The 12,392-nt window shown below is 46.5% G+C and overlaps 1 protein-coding gene across 1 annotated transcript; it reads left to right on the forward strand.

The window, feature by feature from the left end:
• The first annotated feature begins 389 nt into the window (after positions 1-389).
• On the forward strand, positions 390-11,529 carry CCKAR (cholecystokinin A receptor). Its single transcript, XM_043572829.1, has 5 exons — positions 390-924; positions 1,640-1,891; positions 5,088-5,349; positions 8,384-8,511; positions 9,898-11,529. Exons 1-5 carry the CDS (start codon positions 813-815, stop codon positions 10,434-10,436), a joined length of 1,293 nt encoding a protein of 430 aa, XP_043428764.1. The 5' UTR covers positions 390-812; the 3' UTR covers positions 10,437-11,529.
• The last annotated feature ends 863 nt before the right edge of the window (positions 11,530-12,392 follow it).

Genomic DNA, 12,392 nt, shown 5'->3' on the forward strand with positions numbered 1-12,392 from the left:
TGGTTGACTCAACGAGTATGTGCCGAATGAATGGACCACCGAATAAATGAATGAATGGAAAACCTTCCTTACTTTTTTGGTACTAAGGATCCAGAAACCTATATCCAAAAACACCCCTCTCCTTTCGGTTAACAAGGGCAGAGATGGCAAGAAATAACACTGTGGTTGGTAACAACAGCCACGGGACAGTTATATCTACACACATTGCCGGGCATGGTTCCAAAGCTAAAAAGGCACTAATTGCTTTTATATAAGGAGGTAGAAACACAGTCCCTCCGTGTCCTTTAGTCCCGACGACGCTCTGCATTATCGTATCTGTTACCGTGTTAATTGTTCCTGTCTCACACAGCCAGTCCGGGCTTTATTCTGCATACGTCTGGGTTGGTGACAGGTTCCTACACAGAGGAGAGAGGTGCCGGGGAAGCGTGTGTGTTTGTGTGTGTGTCTGTGCAAGTGTGTCCGTGTGTGCACAAGGGTGTGTGAGAGCAGTGACACTCTGGGAAGGGTTAACTCACAGTCAGGCTATCTGTGCTCGGGGCCCCAAGACTGGCCCGGGGAACGGGAGGGGTGGGCTCGGAAGGTGGAGCTGGCTTGGCTCACAAGAGCTGCCTTTTCCAAGACAGGAGTGCAGATGCTCGCCCAGCTGGACCGAGCGTGGTGAGCGCACGTCGCCTTCAGGAATGGCTGGAAAAGCCCGCACCTGGAGACCCCTCCCTCCCTGTCCCTCCACGGCAGGTCGCATTTGGTCTCTCCGGTCATCAGAGGAATGAGCAATTCCCCGGCTCGCGGCACTTGGAGAACAGCAGGCAAGGATGGATGTGCTCGACAGCCTTCTCGTGAATGGGAGCAACATCACCCCTCCCTGTGAGCTGGGAATCGAAAATGAGACGCTCTTCTGCTTGGATCAGCCCCATTCTTCCAAAGGTAGGTGTCAGACACTGTTATTTTCATTCAGAAAAATGATTGAGCTCAGGGAGAAATCAGCAAAGGCGAGGCTGAGAGAGAAAATGTAACAAAGTCCTCGGGAGACAAGGCTGGGGAAAGTCGTGCGTTCACAAGTTCGGATAACACATCAAGAAGGAGAACCGAGTCAAATACCCTTACGGTTCCCCAGGGGAGAGTTGCGTTGGAGGTATAGGACTCGGGGGTGGGGGTGTGGGGGGCAAATCCAAGGAAGGAGGAGCCGAAGTGTAATAAGAAAGGGGCACACGTGGCGAAGCTGGAACTTACCAGCATCACAGAAAAGGTGCTCTGGCAGTCCAGCTGTCACCTTTTCTGGGGGGGGGGGGCGGGGGGAATCCGGCGTGAAAAAGTGATGAAAGTAAAATAATGCTTAGCAGCTGGGAAAGGAAGCAATCACCATGCACTGGGGAAGCTTTGTTCCGAGGAAAAAGTGGTTCCCGGAGAGATTCTTGAACAAAACCAACATTTTAGAAGCCACTGAATCCCTGTGGGCTCCTCACTTGGTTTCTGCAAAACGTTGTCAAGTACAGGAATAGTCGGGTTCAAGGAGGTGCACCCTTGCAAGAAAAAAAAAAATCTGCAAGAAATAGCCGTTGGTGTCGTGGGCTATGGATTTAACATTCTGCTCCCATAACCTCCGCCCGCCCCTCCGTCTCGTCCCTGTTGCTCCGTGCAGAGTGGCAGCTGGCTGTGCAGATCCTCCTGTATTCCTTGATATTCCTGCTCAGCGTGCTGGGAAACACCCTGGTCATCACGGTGCTGATTCGGAACAAGAGGATGAGAACTGTCACCAACATCTTTCTGCTCTCCCTGGCCGTCAGCGACCTCATGCTCTGCCTCTTCTGCATGCCGTTCAACCTCATCCCCAACCTGCTCAAGGATTTCATCTTCGGGAGTGCTGTTTGCAAGACTACCACCTACTTCATGGGTGAGTTGCTGCCGGTGACTATTTCTGGAGCTCGCCCCAGGCCCCACTGGGCCCCAGACCTTCCCAACCGTCCCCCCCACCGCCCCCCCACTCCCCGACAGCCTCAGCAGAGGAGTCCTGCTGAGTGCAAAAAAACCCCCAAAACACCTGGCTGTGTGGGGCTGGGGTGCAGGCACTGGCTTTCAGGCAGGTCCGTCCTCGTGCGCGCCCAGGACTCAGTCCCCAGTTGTACGTTTCAGGGGTCAGTTTCTCAGGGTGGCATAAGTTGTTAAGAAACCACAGAAGAGGTGGAGTTTGCTTGCTTCGGCTAGAGAGAAAGAGGCACTCGTGCGGCTCAGTCCCTTCCTGGAAGCCGTTGGTCGTATTCCGGGGCGCTGCCCAACCCGAGGCGCAGTTTTCGGGGTGGTGGTTGGAGGGCGGGGGGTGGAGGGTTCTTTCTACTGTTGCTCCTGCCTTCCCAGGGAACAGGGGCTACTGTGAACACCTGTTTCTTTCCGGCTCTAGATTCCTGTGTCGGGACTTACTTCCCAGCCGGGTCCCCCAGGGGCTGGGACCATCTCAGGCAGAGAGGGAGAGCGGCCTCTGGCACTAAATGAGGAGTTGATTTTGCTCCCGGAGCCTGTGGGTCATTAAGCTCACCCTGACTGGCTGGGATAGGCAGCCCTCTGCCTTTGCCAATCAAAATGATGCCGATGACAAAGAAAAATCACAAGGGCTGATGTTTTTGAGCACTTTCTATGCACCAGATGTTGTACTAAGTGCTTTTTTACTCCCACGATCCTATCTCCCAACCACCCTGTGAAGTCTAAGATGCTTATTCTTCCCCGCCTCACCGAGGGAACAGAAGCACAGAGAGGTTAATAATGCGCCCAGGGACACACAGGTCGTAAAGCACAGAGCAGAGATTTGAACCTAGATCGGTAGCCGCCACCGTGGTGCGTGAGTACTCTGACTCAGTTTGCCAGCTGCCGAGGCTCTCCTGAGGCCGAACAAAGATGTCTCTCCGTCCCCTGTCTCCCTGTCTGCCAGACTGTCGCGTTCCTACCCACTCTGAGAACTAGTTGAGGGGAGGAGGAGGCCGGGAAGTGAGGGAGGGTTGTTTTTTGTTCTGACCTAAACCTTGCAAAACGTGCGGAGCTGAGCTGAGCTGAGCTGGGCCAGGGCAGTAATGACCGGAAAGCTTTCAAAGCCTTTATTTCTCCCAATTGACGAAGCGGGATCTAACCCTGACCGAACGATGATGAATTACTGATCTGTGTGCCACGGACAAACAACCAAGAAAGTGTCAGTCCTTGTCCAAGAACTCTGAAAAGAAAAATGGACTTACCAGTGAAAGGGATCATTATGAAACAATGAAGCGGTAATAATTACTAGCATCTCGTGGCGCTTCTAGCTTTCCAGGCCCATCCATATGTATCTTAACGATAATACGATTTAAGACTCTTAACCAGGGTCTGTGAAAGGAGATTTAAAACAAGCGCTTGTGTGATTGCACAGTATAGTGAATGTGCTAAATGCCACGGACGTGCCTGCTTGAAAATGGTTATGTGAATTTCACCCCCCCCCTCAAAATAGCAAAAATGGAAAGCAAGATAATTCTGAAAGTGTTTGCAACATCGTAATGGTTTTGTTGGATTTCTAGATCTGGTGATTTCTATTCTTCCCTTGATTTTGTGTTCTCCTCAATACTATTCCTAACAGTTAACATTCATTAATCTCCTAAAATGCAGTCAAAAAAAAAAAAAAAAGAGAGAGAGAAGAAAGAGAAAGAAAAGAAAAAGAGAAAGAGTGCTTGCCTGGTAGGAGGTTTATAACAACGGTGGGCTCATTATCCAGACGCTGACTCCGGGACTTCGGGACTACACTCCATAGCCTAAATGTCATCAATTCCTTGGGGTGATGTCCAGGAAAACACAGTATTCCCATCTCAGAACATGAGTTTTTATTTAATGGCTTTTGGGTTGCAGATTCCTTCAAGTCTCTAAGGAACCCTGGAGGTAGTCCCCCCCAAAAAAGAATATTTTTATATATAGTTTCAGAAAATTTATTTCTAACCATAAAAGGCCCAGGCTAAGAGTCTGTTCTCCCAAGCTTAGATTAATTCTAAGGTTTAAGAAATCATGGTAACGATCATCAGGAAAATTGACAGAATCCATGGATGAGTCATGAAAGGGAATTTTAAGGGGAGAGGACATGATAATAAGTATACACACACAAAATACAAAAATTAAAGAAAATTAAGGGGTTTTTTGACTCTGCCTAAGAACATTTTAAAGAAGGTGTTTTGGTGTCTTTCTCACTGATGACGCATGCTCCTTCTGCAAAATACAGGAAAGCAAAACAGAACGGGAAGGGAAGCTCTCGTCCTCCCACACGCAGCAACCCTTAGTTATGGTGTGGAATCCCCCCCTTCGTGTTTTTCCACTAGGTGTTTTTTCCACAAACTACTTTTTAAAATGTATAACATTGCATTCTTTTTTTTAAAATTTTTTTTCAACGTTTATTCATTTTTTGGGGACAGAAAGAGACAGAGCATGAACGGGGGAGGGGCAGAGAGAGAGGGAGACACAGAATCAGAAACAGGCTCCAGGCTCCGAGCCATCAGCCCAGAGCCCAACATGGGGCTCGAACTCACGGACCGCGAGATCGTGACCTGGCTGAAGTCCGACGCCCAACCGACTGCGCCACCCAGGCGCCCCTATAACATTGCATTCTTAAAAATCCTAGTCTGTGCTAGAAATTTTCAGAAAGTTGTAATGCCTCCAGCTCAGACCCGAGTGACCTTTCAGGGTCACAGTCCTTACAAATCTGGGTTATTAGGTCAACCTAACCTCAGGTTATGCTCAAAATTAGAGCTTTTCTGTGGCTGAGTCCAACACCTCTTCTGTGGGATAGGAACATAGTCCCTCCCCGTGGTTATTAATTAGCCTAAGCAGGAGGGAGGTTGTAATCAAAGTTCAGTAAACTTACCTAAAAATTGGAAAGAAGATGTATTTGTAAATAGATTTCTTTAACTGCCTTAAATCCTTTCTGAAACGAAACTAAGAATAAGTGATTTTTAAAAATATATACATACATTTGAGTCTGCACATACTCAGTGCTGTCCCTTGATATGCAACCCGTGCAGAGCAGATAATGTGCAAATAAACTCTGGATTTCAGCGCCATCGTAACCGACTTCTTTGTTCCTTTCCCAGGCACTTCAGTGAGCGTCTCCACCTTTAATCTGGTGGCCATATCTCTGGAAAGATACGGTGCAATCTGCAAACCCTTACAGTCCCGGGTCTGGCAGACAAAATCCCATGCTTTGAAGGTGATCGCCACTACCTGGTGCCTCTCCTTTACCATCATGACTCCGTACCCAATTTATAGCAACTTGGTGCCTTTTACCAAAAATAACAACCAGACCGCAAACATGTGCCGCTTCCTACTGCCGAATGATATGATGCAGCAGTCCTGGTAAGGGGGTGTGGTGTTTATTTGTGTGACACAACTCGTTAGAGCTCGTGGTTTTTATAAAAACCGGAATGTGTTGTCCAGGGTGGCTGGGGGATCAGTTTCCTGGAGACCCGGAGAAGGATTATTCTAACTTCCTTTTAGGATGCTAGTGATACCAAACACCTAGCGTTCTGTTTTAAATGCCATGCATATATTAATTTAATTCATCCTCTCACAACCCTATAGGGTAGGTACTATTCTTGTCCCTACGGGCATGGAGACATGGAGAGGTGAAGTGAGTCGTTCAAGGTCACAAAACTAGAAGATACAGAGCCTCTCTGCTTACCCGCTTTGCGCAATGCCTCTGGATGGTCGGGGGGGGGGGGGGGCGGAGTTGGCTAGAGGATCGGGAGGGCTATGATTTTCTTTTCTTTTCTAAGTTTTTAAACTTTTTAAATGTTTATTTTTGAGAGAGAGAATGCGCATGCGCTAGCGCAAGCCGGGAGGAACGGAGAGAGAGGGAGACACAGAATCCGAAGCAGGCACCAGGCCCTCAGCGCAGAGCCCGATGTGGGGCTCAAACTCACGAACTGTGAGATCATGACCTGAGCCGAAGTCAGACGCTTAACCGAGTGAGCCACCCATGATTTTTAAAACCTGAAGTTAGGGGTGCCTGGGTGGCTCAGTCAGTTAAGCGGCTGACTTCGGCTCAGGTCATGATCTCACCATCCGTGAGTTCAAGCCCTGAGTCGGGCTCTGTGCTGACAGCTCAGAGCCTGGAGCCTTTTTCGGATTCTGTGTCTCCCTCTCTCTCTGCCCCTCCCCTGTTCATGCTCTGTCTCTGTCTCAAAAATAAATAAACGTTAAAAAAAAATTATTAAAAAAATAAATAAATGAAACCTGAAGTTAAAGCGGAGAATGATTCCCAAATCCCATGTGGTTTTTTTTAGAGCTGCTGTTATGGTGCTTGAACAGAACACCTCACTAGAAATAAACAGGAGAGGGGCACCTGGGTGGCTCAGTTGGTTGAGTGTCCAACTTTGGCTCCGGTCATGATCTCGTTGTTCCCGAGTTTGAGTCCCATGTGGAGCTCTGTTGTGACAGCTCGGAGCCAGGAGCCTGCTTTAGATTCTGTCTCTCTCTCTCTCTCTCTGCCCCTCCTCAACTCATGCTCTGTCTCTCTCTCTCTCTCTCAAAAATAAACATTAAAAAAAATTTTTTTTAATTAAAAAAAAAAGAAACAGGCGAGATTCTAATATCTCCTTCTTTGCTTCCTAGCTGACTGACGCTGGACAAGTTCAAGTAACCTCTCTGAGGTTCAGGTTCCTTATGTATACAAGGATTTAATAATATAGATTTTTTTTTTATCTACCTCATTGGGTGGCTGTAGGATTCGAATGAGAGTATATGTATAAAATGTCATAAAATATCTGAAAAGTCTCACAAACGCAGGGTATTACGTTTACTAATACCAAGCATGTTTTAGAATCAGGGAACCCGATATCCAAAACTGGCTCAAAACGGAGATAACCTCTGCTTTCTCTGCCTTCCTTTTTCATTTCAACCAAGTAACACACACACACACACACACACACAAAGAATTACGTTGCAAATGAGAGAAACATTTCCAAGACTTGAAAAGGAATCTTATCAAAACATGTCCAATTGAAATGAGAAATGGCCCAGCCACCGTGAGCCTCTGACAATTTTATGGCCTAATCGTGTAACCTTACACATGCCAGAGTGCAAAAAAATGATTTAGGGGCCAGACTCATAAAGGAGGCTATGGTGCTTCAGGAATCAAACATGTTTACAGAGAGCATAGCTCTGCCCCACCAGGCACTAGAATAAGTGTGTTGCCAGGCCAGGCATCCGAAGCCGCCCGAATACTGTATTTTGCAAAACCTAAGAGGTTTTCCATCATTCCTACCTATGCATTTAATGATTCTGCTGTTACGGGGAGCCTGCATGACTTCAGCTCAGGTCATGATCTCATGGTTCGTGAGTTCAAGCCCCTCACTGGGCTCTGTGCTAACAGCACGGAGCACCGAGCCTGCTTTGTATTCTGTATCTCTCTCTCTCTCTCTCTGCCTCTCCCCCACTCACATTCTGCCTGTCTCTCTCAAAAACAAATAAACATGTTTTTAATTTAATAAAAAAATTTTAGAGAATTGATTCTGTTGTGATAAAGTCAACGAATAGTCTATCGTGATGCTTAAGGGCACAGGTTCTAGAATCATATTGCTTGGGTTCAAATTCCACCTTTGCCACTAGCTGCGTGACTTTGGACAAATTATTTAATCTCTATACACCTCAGTTTCCTCACCTAAGGTATTATGAAAACAGTACCTACCTCAAACATTCTTATGGGAGTTAAATCTAATTATATATACATATATATACATATATGTGTGTGTATATGTACATATATATACATATATGTGTACATATATACATGTATATATGTATATACATATATACACACATGTATATGTATATGTAACTTATGTAATATTATATACATTATATACATATATGTATATACACATATGTGCATGTATGTACATATATGTGTATATACACATATATGTACATACGTATATACATATATATACACATATATGTATATGTAATGTATGTAATATTATATACATAACACTTAGCTTAGTGTGTAGCATGGTTAAGTCCTCCATAAATGTAAGCTCTTGTCAATGTTTATTGGTATTTTTGGTAATAGCTACATTGAGATCGTTCACATACTTTTTGTCGTTGTTAAGTTCTTCTTGGTTTTGCATGAAGGCTTGTTTCAGGCACAGAATTACACCAACCCTTTCCAACTGAACTAGTCCTTCGTAAAAGACTTTATCTGAAAAAAAGGGAAGACGTAAACAACTTTGAATGACTGAACCACCAGACATGGAATTTCTAAGGCGATTAAATACTAGTAATTAATGTGTTTGCTCAGATCAGTTAAAATGGAGATGAACCCTATTTATCCCATCTGAGTTTGAAATACTGGAGTTGATGGTTATTGAATTTCTTTTTATTGTATTAGGCACACGTTCCTGTTACTCATCCTCTTTCTTATTCCTGGAATCGTGATGATGGTGGCCTATGGATTAATCTCTCTGGAACTTTACCAAGGAATAAAATTTGATGCTATCCAGAAGAAGTCTGCTAGGGGTAACTATCTTTTAGCTGTACATTTACGCCAAAATATCACAAAAGCGTGTTGCTCGTAGCATAGATACACCAAGGGTGTATGTTGGCGATTGTTGAAAGTATTCTTAGGGGACTCTGCGTCATGAGGCACAGTCAATGAGACCTAGTGTCTTTATTTCCTCATCTTTGAAATGGAGAAACTGACATAATACACACATACCCGATTATCAGCTGAGGGCCCGTGTGTCCCACACTCACTGCACTGTTATATTCAAATGGACCCCTTCAGCAACTGAAGGGGATTGTAATTCCCCCATCCTCTCTTCCCTTTCTTTTTTAGTTATTTATTTATTGAGAGAGAGAGAGAGAACTAGCAGGGGAGGGGCAGAGAGAGGGAGAGAGAGAGAATCCCAGCCAGTCTCCACGCTGTCAGTGCAGTACCTGAGGTGGGGCTCGAGCTCACAAACTGAGATCATGACTTGAGCTGAAATCAAGAGTCCAACACTTAACTGACGGAGCCACCCAGGTGCCTCTCTCCCCCCTCTTTGTCACATTACAATTGCCACAAGGCCTCGCTTCCTCCCCACTCATTACAATCTGCTATCCACTAAAATGTATGCCCACACCCTTGTTGACATAACTTCTCGCCCTTCTCCCTCTACCCCTTCAGTCAACTCTTTGATCGTGTGTGTAACTTACGTGTCTCTATAGCTTCTTTGGTTTTTGTTGATTTCTGCTCATTATCCAGGTTTCTCAGTAAAAGCGCTGTGGAGGCTTCCCCAGCAGGCGAGACCCTTTCCCCTCAGGGTCTGGAGAAAGAGAGGAAAAAGTGTGCAGATTCGCGTGCTCATAATTTTTTTATCTTTACAATTGACATGCATGAAATATTATTTTGTGATTATATACTATGCATTTAATAGATGATGTGTTATTGTATTCGTTTTAAGTAGCTTTTCTTTCTTTAAAAAAATGTTTATTGATTTTTTGAGAGAGAGAGAGAGAGAGAGAGAGAGAGACAGAACACGAGCAGGGGAGGGGCAGAGAGAGAGAGAGGGAGACACAGAATCCCAAGCAGGCTCCCGGCTCCGACCTGTCAGCACAGAGCCCGAGGCAGGGCTTGACTTCATGAGCCATGAGATCATGACCTGAGCGGAAGTCGGACACTTAGCCAACTGAGCCACCCGGGTGCCCCTAAGTAGCTTTTCGTTTGAAGGAAAGGACTACTATGGATGGCTACTTACCCTCACCGTGAGGGCCCAAGGGTGCCTGCCCAGCTCTTCCGTTCAAGTCTGCTTTGACCCCTTGATGGAGGGGGCGGGGCTCCCGCGCCCTCTGTCCCGCGTGACCCATCCCCAACAATAAGTGATGTCGCTTGCCCCGCCCCCCCCCCCCCCCCCCCCCCCCCAGAAAGGAAACCGAGCAGCAGCAGCAGCGGCGGCAGGTACGAGGACAGCGACGGCTGTTACCTGCAGAAGCCCAGGCCCCGCACCCGGCTGGAGCTGCAGCAGCTGTCCAGCAGCGGGGGCGGCAGCAGAGTCAACCGCGTCAGGAGCAGCAGCTCGGCGGCCAACCTAATGGCCAAGAAGCGGGTGATTCGCATGCTCATGGTCATCGTGGTCCTCTTCTTCCTGTGCTGGATGCCCATCTTCAGCGCCAACGCCTGGCGGGCCTATGACACGGCCTCAGCCGAGCGCCGCCTCTCCGGGACCCCCATTTCCTTCATCCTCCTGCTGTCCTACACCTCGTCCTGCGTCAACCCCATCATCTACTGCTTCATGAACAAACGGTTCCGCCTCGGCTTCATGGCCACCTTCCCCTGCTGCCCCAACCCCGGTCCCCCAGGGGTGAGGGGGGAGGTGGGGGAGGAGGAGGAAGGCAGGACCACGGGGGCCTCCCTGTCCAGGTATTCCTACAGCCACATGAGCGCCTCTGCCCCGCCCCCGTGAGCTGTCCCCAGCGCCAGTGCCTCTGCAGGAGGGGGTGGAGGGGGGGAGATGACAAGGAGGGTTCCATTTCCAGTGGGAATTGTTCACTGTCTGCTTTTCATCCTTCATCCGGGTTCCAGGGGAAGTCTACGGAGGCTGGGGCCCGCACTCGGTTTCTGGGCGACTGGAGGCAGGAAATGCTCGGTGACATTCACCATCAGAAAAACCTCAACAGGCCAGTAACAGGAGACCAGCAAGGCTCGTGTTACAAATGCGACTGCCGAACACACGTTCAAAATGGCGATGCGGACCCTACTTAAGCTCTAGAAGTTTCCAGAACATCCAAGGTGAGCGAGCTCTCACTCCCCATAGGGACACACTTCTATGCTCTGCCTCATCTGCCCACGCAGGACTGTGGAGGCTGCTGTCCTCCCCCCGGAGAGTCTACGGCTCACATACTGTCCCCAACCGTCTCACCACCATCACAAAAGGTAACGTGCAACAGAGACTCTTCTGGCCAACAGCCTGGCTCTTTCTTTTTGAGGTCGGTGAAGGACATTCAGACACACAACCTTACGCCATCACTGTCATCAAAACAGCAAACGGATTGTTGTCTAAAAGATGGAATTTGGAATTTATGTCTCTAAAAAAGAAAAGGGGTGTGTGGCAAATATCTGGATGGAGTGCTATCCTCCCATAGTGAATATTTAAGAGCCAGAAGGTACATAGACATTTTTTTTGCTACTTTAATGGCCTGTATTATATTGAACCCCGTGGCTTCTTTGCCTCAACTTGACTTCCCATATTCATCTGGCGTTTCCTCCTTTCCAGAAAGACTCCAGGTACAAAGGTGAGTTGTAACCGATGTGTTCCTGTCCAAGGGAGGAAACAGAAACATGTATAGTCAGTCCCAGAATAAACGCTGGCGTGCTTGGACTCCATTCTCAAATAGCTTTGAGTGTCAAAGCTGTCCGTGCCATCAAATACAATCTGTGCATTTGTTAATAATTGTATTAATTTTATGTATGAGTATAAAGCAAACACATAAGTATGCTCTTCACATAGAAGTATATTCTTTGGTGTTTGAAATAAGAAAAAACGAGTAGGAACGGATGTTGGAATTCAGTCATTATCATCATTCTACATTCCTGCACAACAGCTGCTTTCATGTGAACTTTTCTGTGCAAAATTAGGATTGAAACCTCTCTCCTCGAATTTAGAAATCTCAATTAAAATGAGACATGAGCTATAAATTTAGACAGCGGTAAGTGCATTTCTAGAATAGAACCTATCAATCTAGTCCGCAAGCACTTCTTTTTCGTTCTCTCTTTCTTTTTCAGGGTAACATTGTCTTGACTGTTTAAATGTATTGACACAGACATTTTTGACAGAAACAACTGTACGTATCAGTGTAGGAATGAAGAAGGAAGAAGGAAGGAAGAAGGGAAGGAAAGAAAGAAGGAAGGAAGGAAAGAAGGAAGGAAGGAAAGAAGGAAGAAGGGAAAAAAGGAAGGAAGGAAGAAAGAAGGGAAAGAAGAAAGGAAAGAAAGAGAAAAAGGAAGGGAGGGAGGAAGGAAGAAGGGAAGGAAGGAAAGAAGGAAGAAGGGAAAGAAGGAAGGAAGGAAGGAAGGAAGGAAGGAAGGAAGGAAGGAAGGTTGAGGACATGACTATTTATGATGGGGGACTTTTCAAGCCAGATGTTAGTTTTTCTATTTCTGAGACTGCAACGTAATGTTAATATTTGTAACCAGTCATCTCAAATATTTCAAGGTAAAAATGCAACCGATTAAAGCACGTCCTGCTACATGATAAAAGAAGTAAGAAGTGAAATTGTCTCCATCATTTAAGTCAATTCTACGAAATCTACAGTTTTGCTGCCAGAGGAATAAGCCTTCCCCTCTGACTTTGTGAGCATGTAAATAAAGATAAATCAGCCTCCCTCCCTTTTGAAGGAACTTCTGGAAGTTCCAAAAGTGT

The sequence above is a fragment of the Prionailurus bengalensis genome, chromosome B1 (genome assembly GCF_016509475.1).
Source record: "Prionailurus bengalensis isolate Pbe53 chromosome B1, Fcat_Pben_1.1_paternal_pri, whole genome shotgun sequence".
Taxonomy (NCBI): domain Eukaryota; kingdom Metazoa; phylum Chordata; class Mammalia; order Carnivora; family Felidae; genus Prionailurus; species Prionailurus bengalensis.